The sequence below is a fragment of the Anthonomus grandis genome, chromosome 3, assembly GCF_022605725.1.
Source record: "Anthonomus grandis grandis chromosome 3, icAntGran1.3, whole genome shotgun sequence".
Lineage (NCBI taxonomy): Eukaryota > Metazoa > Arthropoda > Insecta > Coleoptera > Curculionidae > Anthonomus > Anthonomus grandis.
The window spans coordinates 8737828-8751447 of record NC_065548.1 but is presented as its reverse complement, the minus strand read 5'-3'; the positions used below and the strand labels follow the sequence as shown (position 1 = coordinate 8751447).

The 13620-nt window shown below is 33.0% G+C and overlaps 1 protein-coding gene and 1 long non-coding RNA gene across 2 annotated transcripts; one reads left to right on the top strand and one right to left on the bottom strand.

Annotated features, from left to right (window-relative positions):
• Positions 1–619: 619 nt before the first annotated feature.
• On the top strand, positions 620–12648 carry LOC126734104 (probable ATP-dependent RNA helicase pitchoune). The gene is made up of 13 exons (XM_050437629.1): positions 620–802; positions 899–973; positions 1043–1132; positions 1365–1481; positions 1588–1743; positions 1855–1959; positions 2018–2198; positions 2264–2397; positions 2452–2580; positions 2640–2812; positions 11658–11981; positions 12186–12381; positions 12435–12648. The coding sequence occupies exons 1-13, from the start codon at positions 706–708 to the stop codon at positions 12584–12586; spliced, it is 1929 nt and encodes a 642-aa protein (XP_050293586.1). The 5' UTR covers positions 620–705; the 3' UTR covers positions 12587–12648.
• Positions 8497–9085, bottom strand: LOC126734105 (uncharacterized). Its single transcript, XR_007659960.1, has 2 exons — positions 8913–9085; positions 8497–8722 (listed from the first exon to the last, which is right to left on the bottom strand). It is a non-coding gene; the product is annotated as an uncharacterized LOC126734105 (long non-coding RNA).
• Positions 12649–13620: the final 972 nt, after the last annotated feature.

Sequence of the window (13620 nt, the reverse complement as noted above, 5' to 3'; positions counted from 1 at the left end):
CTTTATCAATAATGACACTAATGACAGATTACTTCAAAAATAATTTCACTTTATTTAAAACCTACTTTTTTCTAATATTTTGTTTAATTTTCTAGATAATTTCTGCCAGACGTTAATTTACTTCAAACAATAGGGATTTTATCTTAATATGAAGAAATTGCAACCGAGCAAGTTAATATTCCTGTTTTCTACTCACTTGCTGCAACGTCCTTGCCTAATTTATATGACACTAATGACAGATTAATTCAAACATAACCTCAAATAATTAAATTAAAACCCATTTCTTCTAATCAATTGTTCAATTTACTATATAATTTTTGCCAGACGTAGAAATTATTTAGAAAAGAAGGTTTTTTTCTTAATATGAAGAAGTTGCAAGCGACCGAGAGTTAATATTCCTATTTTCGACTTATGGAAGGAAATAGGAAAAGTTGTTACAACTCTTAATTAAAGTAAAACCTATTTTCTTATATACTATACAATTTTTTGTATTAGATGTACAAATTACTTAAAACAAGAATGATAGCAACAGCTAATATTCCTATTTTCTACCTCAAAGTTGTCATAACGTACATTCCCTGCCAATTTTGACATTATGACAGATGACAACAAACATAACCTCACATTATTTAAGTCAAAACAAAACAACGTGTTTTTCCAGTTTCCAAAGTTTCTTCTCCCTTTTTGCCTTTAAAAGCTAACAAAATGTCTATTCAAGATAAAGTGTTAATGCGAAAAATAAAAAAACGCGAAAAACAAAAATTAAAGTTGGTCCAACTCAAGGAAGCCGAAAGGAAAAAAGGTAAGTAACAGGCAGGCATTAAAGAACATAAGTCCCACTGTTAAGGAGTGATTTACCGGTTTCTATTGAAATTTTCTGAGACTCTCCTTATTGTAGAAAACCAGGATAAAGCTACCAATAAAACACTGAGTTCTGATACTGCACAAACCAATGGAAATGGGCCACAGAGAAGTAAGTAAAACATCATCAAAGTTTCCATTTGAGTGTAGTATCTTAACACTTTAATCCTAATCTCTGCAGAAAAGAAAATAAAAAAGAAGAAAAAGGACTTAAACCTTGAGGAGACAAGTGATAATGAGGTCGAGGCCTTGGAAGACGAACCACCAAAAAGTAAGTTCTTAAATTAAACTAAAACCTATAAACAACCAAATCTTTATATCAGTATTTATAATGATGAAACTAAGGCGAATACAATGCTTCCCTTACATTTCTGGTTGGTGCACTTGTATCCCAGAAATTTAGGTTGAGGCGAGTGAGTACAATTCATTTCCTGATTGATAAAATTTTTTTTGAACAATTTTAAGCAATAAAATAAAGATGTTAAACATGCAACAATTTTTAGAGAAGAAAAAGAAACAGAAAAGTTCAGAAAGCAGCAATAATGCAGACCCAGAAAAAAAACAAGATGGGGTAAAAGACGACAATGATATTGACCCTTCAGATTCTTTGGAAAGTGAATGTAAGTTTAAAAAAAAATTTGTCACAACTACTTTATGTTTTTTTAAATAAATTCTTCAGTTTTGCTTAATAAGAATTCATCTTGGTAAATTTTGAAACATTTTTAGTGCCTGGGTCCAGGGCAGGTCTAGAAATTCTTAGTGACAGAAAATTTGAGTCACTAAAAGATGTGGTATGCGAAAATACACTAAAAGCTATAGCAGACATGGGATTTACTACAATGACTGAAATCCAGGCCAGGAGTATCCCACCCCTGTTAGAAGGTAAGACTTTATATGTATTAGTTTCTTGTGTGTGCTTTTCCTAGTTTTCAAAATACTGTAGTTATGTAACTTTTTTGTAATATATGGAATTAAAAGTCTAAATAATTCTAGGCAGAGACTTGGTCGGTGCAGCCAAAACTGGATCTGGCAAAACGTTGGCATTCCTAGTGCCAGCCGTGGAGTTAATTTTCAAACTCAAATTTATGCCTAGAAATGGTAGAACAGACTTAAAAGTCAATATTGTATAATTATATTAATTTTGGGTGTATTTAAGGCACTGGGGTCATCATTATTTCACCTACAAGAGAGTTATCAATGCAAACTTTTGGGGTACTAAAAGAATTAATGAAATACCATCACCACACATATGGTTTAGTTATGGGGGGTGCTAGCAGGCAAACTGAGGCCCAAAAACTGTCTAAAGGGATTAACATTTTAGTTGCTACACCTGGAAGGTATTGAATATCAATTAAATTAATTTTTTTTTGGTGATACAAGTATTTTTTTGTGTGTGTTTTAGATTATTGGATCATTTGCAAAACACCCCAGACTTTTTATACAAGAACTTGCAATGCCTTATTATTGATGAAGCTGATCGAATTCTTGACATTGGTTTTGAGGAGGAAATGAAGCAGATTATTAACTTGCTTCCCAGTAAGTATTGAATAATTTAATTTCAAAAAGATCAATAAATATCCATCATTTTAGAGAGAAGGCAAACTATGTTGTTTAGTGCCACCCAAAGCAAGAAAACTGAAGCTTTAACTTCTTTGGCTCTAAAAAAAGAGCCAGTGTATGTGGGAGTTGACGATAGCAAACTTGAGGCCACTGTATCGGGTAAATAAATGTTGAAAAGTCCAAAAGTGTATTTAATTCTCTCAATTTTTTTTTTATAGGATTGGAACAAGGGTATGTTGTTTGCCCTTCTGAAAAACGTCTTTTAGTGCTTTTCACATTCCTCAAAAAAAACAGAAAGAAGAAGGTGATGGTGTTCTTCAGTTCCTGTATGTCTGTGAAGTATCACCATGAACTTTTTAATTATATTGATCTGCCTGTTATGTGCATTCATGTAAGTATTAAATTATTTAAAATTACAAAAATATTCATTTCCAAAAGATCAGCAAAAATATTTTGATATAGGAAACTGCAAAATCCACTTTAACAAACTTAAACAAAAATACATTGAGTGAGCAAAAAGTCATGTTTAATTAGTTACTTTTATATGTTGTGGAAAATGGTTATAAATTTTTATTGACAGAATATGGCCCAATTAACCTTTGTGCTACCAACGGGGTACATGCTATACGCCACACGTAAATATTAATTAATCAAATGTATTGTCCTTTTATCATTGCCATTAACAATACCTTAGTCAACTAACAAAATAATAATCGGTTAATTACAATTCATATTTATTTATTTATTTATTTTCTTAAGGATACAAACAGGTAAACCCACTACAGTATCTACTTATAAATATAGAAACAATATAAACTTGCAGACACTAAAGTTAAATACCCTTAACAATTGCGAAACCGGAAAAGGACTCTTAAATTTTAAATACTAATTTTTAAATACTAATTCTTACACAAAAAACACAAAGTCTGGGATATGAATTATAGTAGCTCTCTCTTCAATATACCTCTCAGGTTTTTTTGGGTTTCAAAAAAGAGATCTATGTTATTATAAAAATTTGATAATCTCATCATTCTGCACAGTGGAGATGACTGACAACTGTTAGTATTTCTGAAAGGTAAATTAAAAAGATCACTAAGTCTTAATTGCCGTGATGGAATATTAAATCTCAACCCCTGCATCAAACATGGACAATTCACTCTATTATTCAACAGTTTATGCAAAAATAAAAGGTCTGAAATTTTTCTTCTGTTGTCAAGAGTAAGTATACCAAAATGTTTTCTTATATCACCTAAGTCATTAGTAACAATATTTAAATTATCCCTATAATAAAGACACTTTAAAAATTTGTTCTGCACAGACTCCAATCTATTTTTATAAATTGAGTAAATCGGATTCCAAACAACACACCCAAAATTAAGCTTGCTATAAACAAATGCATAATACAAAAAAATATAGGATCTAGAGGATTTCAAAATTTTAGCCTGCCTATTAATAAACCCTAACATTTTATACGCACTTAACACTAAGGTATTAATATGTTTATCAAAAAGTAACTTCTCGTCAAAAATGATTCCCAAATCCTTCACCTCTTGGGTCCTTTTAAGATCAACATTATTTATATTATAATTAAATTGAATTTTTAATTTATTTTTAGTAAATGAAATAAACTGACATTTTTCAATATTTAAAAAAAGGCAATTGATCCGAAAGTATTCAACAAGGCTTTCTATATCCTCCTGCAGGAGCTGGCAGTCTTCGTGTGATTTTATAGGTCTAAAGAATTTAAGATCATCTGCATAAAGCAAAAACTCCGAGTGTTTAAAACATTTAAATATATCATTTATAAATATTATGAAAAAAAGGGGGCCCAAATGAGATCCTTGTGGCACCCCCGACGTTACATTAACTATTTCGGAGTTTACGCCGTTTATGCAGACTGTGAACCTTCGATTCGAGAGGTAAGATTCAGCCCATTTTAAAAGAAAACCACCCACCCCTACCAGAGCTAGTTTTTTTAGCAAAATTGAAATGTTAATTTTATCGAAGGCCTTGCTGAAGTCCGTGTAGACGCTGTCAACCTGAATACGTTTGTCCATATTTTTCTTTAAAAATTCAAGATAGGTGAGAAGATTGCTGTCTATAGAACGGTTTGCAAAAAACCCATGTTGTTCAAAAATTAATTGTCTTTTCACTAACTTAAAAAAATATGTATATAAAAGTTTTTCAAATAATTTTGCAAATATACTGAGCTTACTTATTGGACGGTAGTTGGAGATAATATTTTTTTGCCCGTTCTTATATATAGGAATTACATTGGAAACCTTCCACGCATCCGGAAATTGACCTTGTAAAAGCGATTGATTATATAATTTATATAAAGGATATGAGAGTCCTCTAGAACAATTTTTGACAAATAACGAAGGTATGCCATCAGGGCCTGCACCCTTTTTAGGATGCAGATCATTAATTCCTGCTACAACCTCATCCAGTTGAAATTTAATTAAACCTAGATTATCATGTGTCATGTTACTGTTATGGTGATTATTTGATACACTTGGCGCTACAAAAACTGATTTAAAATACTCTGAGAATAAATCGCTAATTTCTTTTAAGGTGGAGGCTTCAGTATTATTATATTTCATAACTGAAGGTAAGCCAGAATTTCCCCTCTTAACAGATACAAGTTTCCAGAAAATTTTATTATTTGTTGATATTTCGTCCTCTAAAAAGGATATATAATTATTAAAATCACGTTTTATTAGCCCCTTAGATCGACTTCTTAAGAGTTTAAATATGTTTAGATCAGATGGGTTTTTATATATTTTCCATTTTTTGTGTAGTATAATAGTATATAATAGTATAGTAGTATATAATAGTAGCTTTTGAAAAATAATAAGGGTAACCACTACTCTGATGGATAAGTGGGACCTTTTCTTTGATTATATCCCTTAAAATATTATAAAATTTACTTAGATTTATATCAATATTAACACTAGTAAGAATAGTATCCCAATAAATTTTAGACATTTCATTATTGATTTCCGCAAAATTTGCCTTTTTATAATTAAAAAAACTATGTTTTGGGTTTCTTAAGGATTTAGGAATATCTAGGCAAAACAAAAATTCAAGAGCAGGATGATGGCTATCCTCTTTGACTGCTGGGGCCGAACATTTCATAATATGACTAATATAGTTTTTATTACAAAGAATTAAATCCAAAATTCTGTTATTATTATTTTTAATAGGATTATATTGCATTAGTCCACTAAAGGATAATGTATCTATAAGTTCTGCATGCTCAGCACTTACGGTAATAGGTATCAAAAAATCCTCAGACTTATTTTTCTTTTCCCATGTAACCGAAGAACAGTTCATATCACCACACACCAGAATAGAACTATCACCCACATTATCACTTATCCAGGATAACTTTGAAGAAAAACAAGAATATGCCATACGATCACTTGGCGGAATATAAATGCTACAAAAATACACTGTATTGATTCCGACTTTTAAAGCCACCCATACATCCTCTGCATCACTGAAAAACCCTGGTACACTAACTGCATTAAGCACTTTTTTGGTTGCTATTAACACGCCACCCCCATCCTTCTTTTGTGAAATTGTTGTCTCCCGATCACGTCGAAAGACATTGTACTTATTTAAGTCAAACAATTCTCCATCAGATATGTTTTTATTAAGCCAGGATTCACTTAAACAAACAATATCAAAGTTCATTCCATCCATAGCCAAAGAAAATTCATTAAGCTTGGTTCTTAAGCCCCTTGTATTTTGGCAATATACGTGAAGAGCCATTTTATTAACAAAAATATCTTAATAAATGAAACATTATAAATATATTACGCAGAGCCATCACCCAACTTCTCCAAAACAGATGAGTTTCCCACAAGAAAAATTCGTGATGTTTTATTTTTCCTCAAGAAGATATTGCCATTCTTGACCCAGACAAATTTAAACTGATGATCCTTAGCAAACTGCTTGACCTCCTTCAACAATATTTTCTTTTCGCTGATTAAGTTTTCATTGATAAATATTGGCTTTTGAGCACTGGCCAGCATTAAACCAGGTCCATTTTTCCCAGTAGAACGAATCTTGGCTTTCACAGCACCCATCACTTTCTCCTTAAAAATGCGGGATGAAAATCGAACTACTATAGGCTTTGGTAGATTTTGATTTCGACTCTGGACACGATGAATAAAATCAATTCTTTCTTCTTCAATATCGCACTAAATAGATTTACCTATATTATTTACAATTGTAATAAGATTTTCATTTTTTATTTCTGGTATCCCATGGATCTCAATATTATTGGATCTGGAAAACTGTTCAAGTGAGTTAATTTTTTGCGTGATTAACAGAGAATCAGCCTTTATTCTCTCGTTTTCCTCTCTCAAGATTTTAATGCATTTAATGCTTTCAGAAAGAGCTTTTAAAGTAGCCTCAAAATCTGAAATTTTGTCAGAACAAAATGTAACAGACTCCCGCAGCATCCTCAGTTCATTTTCCAAGCAAACAGCCGACAAGCCCTGTGACGCCGACGAAACAGCGCTTGGCGCACCGGTATTAGTACCATTACCGCGGCCACCGGCGTCGTTGCCGATAATAATCGACTGTCGTCTTGGCGCCGCCGACGCCAACATCGATGATCGCCGATCGCTAGACTCTTGGTCATCACGGTGCCCAGTACGACATGATGGGCAGTTCCATTTTACACCAGAGGTTGGTCGAAATAAATTTACCTGATCCTTTCTCACTTCGCAGCACTGCGCGTTAGCATGGTATACTTGTTTACAAACATCGCATGGAATTCCTGGTTGATTTCTGCTGACTTTAGAATCACAGGCTACACACTTATCCATCATTGCAACTGGATAAGTTGCAATTTTTTCGACTTTGATGAGAATTCAGATGATAATATGTCCGTGGCTTCCGAAGAAAATGATTGTGTCGAATATATTCAGGATGTTGATGATTTTCTTCCCATTGATGAGGTATCAATATTTCTAATTTAGTGATATGAATTTATAAATATTTGTTACATTATTTTTTAAGTTCCGCAGAGAGAGACGTGCTAAATATTTGGGCAATCCGTCATATATATCCATATAATAAAACTGTCTGGAATCAGGAGCCGCCAGTGCGACGCCGACCTAAGCAGAATAATGTGAGAATTCCTAGTGGCCTAACGGCAGCTTCAAAAAACATTTCTGATTTAGCCAGTTGTTTCAAACTTTTTATTTGTGAAGCCATGGTTGACAAAATAGTACAGTTTACCAACCAGAAGGCCCTAAGTATGTACGAAACAAGAAACGAAAAATTTCCTAATAAACCAAAAAAAGAATGGACACCTGTAGATACCACCAAGATGTATGCTGTCATAGGTCTCCTGATAACTGCTGGTGCGCTAAAAGCGAATCAGGGACCAATTAAGTTCTTGTGGTGTAAGAATCTAGATTCGGTGAGATCCTTTCTTACATGAGGTTTGACGATCTTACCACACGAATCGAACGTAGGCAATATGACAAACTCGCGGCAATTAGAGAAATTTTTGAGATGTTTGTTGGCCATTGTAAAGAAAATTATACACCTAGTTTTCACCTTACTGTTGATGAGCAGCTCGTCGGCTTTCGGGGAAAATGCCCTTTTAGGGTTTACATGAAATCGAAACCAGCGAAATATGGCTTAAAAATATGGGCAATGGTTGACTGTGAGATATCATATGCCTGCAATCTCCAAATTTATTCAGGTAAAGACGGTAATGTTCCAGAAAAACAACAAGATAAAAGGGTTGTCCTTGACTTGGTACAGGGTATTCAGCGAGGTTCTGGAATTACCACGGACAATTTTTTTACTTGTCTTTCGCTTGCTAAGGAACTATATGAACGCGGTATAACGCTTTGCGGAACATTGAGGAAAAACAAAGCCGATATTCCTCCCGCCCTATTGCCCAATCGCAGCCGAGTAGAGAAAAGTTCTGTATTTGTATTCTCCTCATTTATTACTCTTTCCTCTTATGTGAACAAAAGTAATAATGCCGTAATTTTATTGAGCACCGAACATCATGATAAGTTCATAAGTGGAATAGAGAATGACTTCAAACCAGACATGATACTCCATTATAATAATACAAAAGGGCATATTTACAAGGCCCTTGCCCAATAATAATACAAAAATATTTTATAAAATAAACTTAAATAACAATTACTTGTAGGTTGTTCCGCTTTATTCTTTCCTTCCGTCGAATATCTTATGCGAGTATTTATCTCATTATCAGGTGACGACATGTCATCATCATCATTGACTGTCTCTATATCTGAAACTAAAAATAATTTTAAAAATACTCCTATAACAATTATTAAGATTAGGATAGATTTCGCAATAATACCAGAGGACATTATTTTTAATTTAAATTTGAGAAAATTATTAATTGATAAATACCTAACCTATAAATAAGCAGTCTTATTGTTTCCACAATATTTTCTTTATTAATTGCATTTAAATTCACTCACCTTTATTCTCCGTCAACTGGCTACGTGCTAAAGTTAATATGTATTTGGCTCTTGTAGACATTTTTGCTTTTTTTTTCACAAAAAATATTACAAAAACTGGAGGAACATACTTAATAATGTCACACTTAATACACATACCACAGCCATCTTTACTCTAGCCGCGAACATCGCAAGGCAACACCGCGAACCGCTTATGCTTCCGGATCGATTTAATAGCCGTATTTAACGGGACTCGGCAATGATTTTAAGTTTTTTTACCAGCAGAAATGCCCGTTTTGTTGAAGGCATTATGCTATTCATTGGAAAATAGATTTGATATGATTTTTTAACTTTATTTTCATATCAAGATTATATCCCAATTTATACAACAAAAAAAATATTTACCTCTGGATGTTTACTTATTATTGATCAAATATTTTTTTTGGCTTTTTTCGAATAATAATTCTACATATGGTAAATAAATGGTGGATACAAAGTGTTAAATTGTAAATTAACATGCAAAGCCTGAATCATTACATATTATACAGTGTGGTACATAATAAATGTGAAACAATGATTGTTTTAAATTGAAAGTTAAGTATCATCAAAAATGTCGTCAAAAACACTTACAGAAATAAGTACATATCATGAAAGCTAATACAGTTTGAGCTAATGAAGTATCATTTGCAGCTACACTAATTAGACTCTTCCCTCGATAATCCAATCTTTTGGAAATATATATTTCATCAATTAATAGGTTAACTACTTTTTCTGTGGATGTTAAAGAGCCAGATACAATGTTTTAATAATTTGTGGTAACATTATCGGATTTTTGTGCATTATTAGTATTTGCTGATGGTTCACAGCTAGGAGATTTATATCTAGACAACAAATTCTCTAGCTGAAACCACCTATTTAGTGTCAATTCAAAAGGTAAAATCCATTTCAGGTCAATGTGGGTCAGTTCATTCCTATTTATAAACACTTTTACTTTCATGTCGCTCTCTACTATGATTTGATTAGCGATATTTAAACAAGTATTAGTCAAATTTAAGGTGTAAAAACATATTTTTAAATTATCAACTAAACTCTGAAATATTAATTTTTTTAAGATAATTATTTATTATCATATGAAAATTTGTAATAAGATCTGATTGTTCAAATTCAAGATTGTTGAGTTCAAGACGATGTTCATGTTCTTTATTTCTTTCTTCTGGACTCTTTCGAGGGAGAGGAACCTTTTTTGAAAGATATCCAGGTAAATTTGGAAAAATGGGTTTTAGTAGGTATTTTTGTTGTGCATTTGGCAAAAGATAAATATCCTCCCGAATGATGTCAGTGGGGGCAAAATGCTTAGCACAAACAACAGAATGCTTAGTAGGAGTCCAGTTGTCTCTAGGAATTGCTTTCAGCCATTTACCTTTAATTTGCTCATCTTTAGGAAAACCAAACACCGATTCAGCTCCCTCGCCTGCATCTAATGAAGTTTTGTGATTGGATTTGCATCCAGGGACACATCATGGACTTGGCATGTTAAAAATGTACAAATATTACACAAATATTATATAAACTTACCTACTACTGGCTACTACAACTCCTAACCCTGACTTAAACTACTTACTTACCACATATTGTTTACAAGTAGGTAGACAAATACCTACACGAATTTTCCATATTTCTCCCTATGTATATTAAGCTATAAAGCAATATATTATTATCCACAGATTAACCAAATAAATGAACTACCACAAGTTCAAAATACAAGTCACAAAACCATTTTAAGCAAGAAAGCCAAGAAACACACAATAATAACAAACCCACTTTTAAAACGTCATTTAGCTAGCCGGCCGGTAAATTTTGTTCGACATTTAAGTTCGATTATTTAAATAACTACGCAAAATCCACATTAAACAATATAACTAGAACTTAGAGGAGGTTTTTAAAATTGAGTCTTAACGTTAGTAATTTAAATTTAAGCACAAAAATCCGGAATTTTAAGAGAGAAGCGAGGTAAACACCCACGGAAACCGCTGCGATTACCTACTAATATATGGGGTTATAAGGTTTCCAAGATGGCGGCGTCGATCGACTCGCTATGTTGCCGATGTTCGTGGCTAGAGATAAAGAAGGTTGTGCACATACTTAATAATGTCACACTCGACATTTACTGCAAACATAGGTATCTCGAAAAATATCTGTAAGGGGTCGCGAATAAGTCAAGTTAGCAGCCGGGCGCACAACTAGGTAACTTAAATTAAACACTACTTGTTGCCCTACAAATTTTTGTAATCGCAGGTGCACAATTAAATAATTCAAGGTAGCTACTTTAAGCAGCAGGTATTTTTTAACTGTGAACATAACTAGTTTTTGTCACTGGATTCCCGTAAATTGGATTGGAGTTGAACTTACCTAGTTGTAGCATTAAAAAAGGCGTAAAAGGTTATAAAGGAAAAAGTAGATAACTCAAAATCGTGAAAGTTCGAGTTACCTAGTTGTAGTATTAAGGGGACGATATATCGCACAATACACTCGACAAGCGTCTCGTCAACGTTAAAATTCAAAAATTGCTACCGGGCATGCGTCAGAAATTAGTTCCAAAAAAGTCCCAACTCAAGCACAAGAACCGATTTGATAGTTCTTGAATTTTCTGACGAGAATTTAACCCGAACACCAAACTTTAATTCGAAAATAGTCTCATTGATTGAGATGAGACCCAAAAGTATCAATTGTTATTAAAAACTGCTTTAACTCAAATTTCTTCTTTAGGGCAAACAAAAACAAACCAAACGAACAACGACATTCTTCCAGTTCTGCAATGCGGAATCTGGCATTTTGCTGTGTACGGATGTGGCGGCAAGAGGTCTGGATATTCCTGCGGTAGACTGGATCGTACAATACGATCCGCCAGATGATCCTAAAGAATACATTCATAGGGTGGGTCGTACGGCCAGGGGAGAGGGCAGCAGCGGACACGCTTTGCTCATCTTAAGGCCAGAAGAGTTGGGATTTTTGTGGTATTTAAAACAGGCCAAGGTGCCTTTAAATGAGTTCGAGTTCAGTTGGGCCAAAATTGCCGACATTCAGTTGCAGGTAAGAGTTCTGGCTGTATTACCTTATTATGATCTATTTCTTTTAAAGTATACTTAAATTGGACTTAGTTTAGGAATAGGACTTAACTTAGTTTGGACGAATGTATGCAGCAATATGCTCATTTTTATATATTTTGACTAATACTCGTTTTACTATAGATTTACACTACTCTCAAAGCATTTTTAAAAAATTGACAATTTTTAGCTGGAGAATCTGATAGGCAAAAATTATTATTTAAATATGTCCGCCAAGGAAGCATTCAAAGCATATGTCAGGGCATACGATTCACACCATTTGAAGAACATCTTTGACATCAGTACTTTGGATTTAGTGAAGGTGGGGAATTCGTTTGGCTTTAGGGTGCCACCAGCTGTGGATCTTAATGTATCAGCTAGAAAAGGTACGGGTTTAAAAGATGTGTTTAGCAGTTTGTTATTGATTAAACGATTTTAGCTGAAAGACCTGAGAAGAAGCGAAAAGGAGGAGGAGGATTTGGACAATATAAGAATCTGAATTCAATGTCTGACAAGGGATATAAGAAAAATACGGTTTACAGACAGCCTAGGAACAAGGGGGGACATGATAAAAGGCAGTTTAGTAGATAATTACTATTGCATGTTTTTTTATTGTAAAGGTTGACCTAAATAAATAATGACAGTATAATAAATTCGTTGTCTTATTATTACACGATAATATCACTAAAAATTTACACATAAATGAAAATTGAACCCTCAAGGCAGTATCTTGGCTATTTGTTCACCTTTAAGCTTTTTTTAATTTACTCAAATTAAAAAAAAAAATCAAAAATTGTGCTGATTTACAGAGCTAAAGAAAAAAATGTACTGAAGGGAAATAAATCTAGAATACAGTTAATAGAGACTCAAATATCGATCATGGGACTTAATAGCTTCTAGTGGATTAGTCCACATAGACTTCTATCTGAATTAATAACAAGTAAAAACAGAAGTCTAGCAAAAGGAACCGAAATAAAATATTAAAGGAATGTTTAAACAATTGTTACATTTAGCAAATATCTACATCATAGTACATATACATACATCATATTATTGTGATAACGTCTATAGGAAAGATAGCAGTGCAATAATCAGGAGTGTAAAGAATTAGTTTAAAGGTGCATTAAAGTAAAAATGTATGACAATTATTCATTCATTATTTTGCTATCTGGCTAGTTATTGCATAAAACGACTAGGCGTTTTATAGAACGACACTGACTACTCAGCCAGATTATGAAACGCAAAATTAAGTTAGATAATCTGAATGAGAACAACTTCGAGGAAGCGATATTATCGTAAATAATATTCCAAATGAGTCGGAACGGACTCAGAGATCTTTAACATTGATGACATATCAGTTGCCTTGCAGGATATTGTTGTGAGAGAAGAAGGTAATAGTAATAGACATCAAAGCATTTTCGAAGAAATAGTAATGGATCAGAATTATATCAAACAGAATGACAATTCTATAGATGTTAATATTATTTCGCATACAACACATGAAACAAATCAGGTTGAAAAGTTTTCAAGGTTTTTTTTTATTTTTGGAACTTCGGGATCAACCATTATCAACTCTTTAACAGAAAATGTTTTTAACAAAAAAAATAGGGCAAAACGAAAACTGT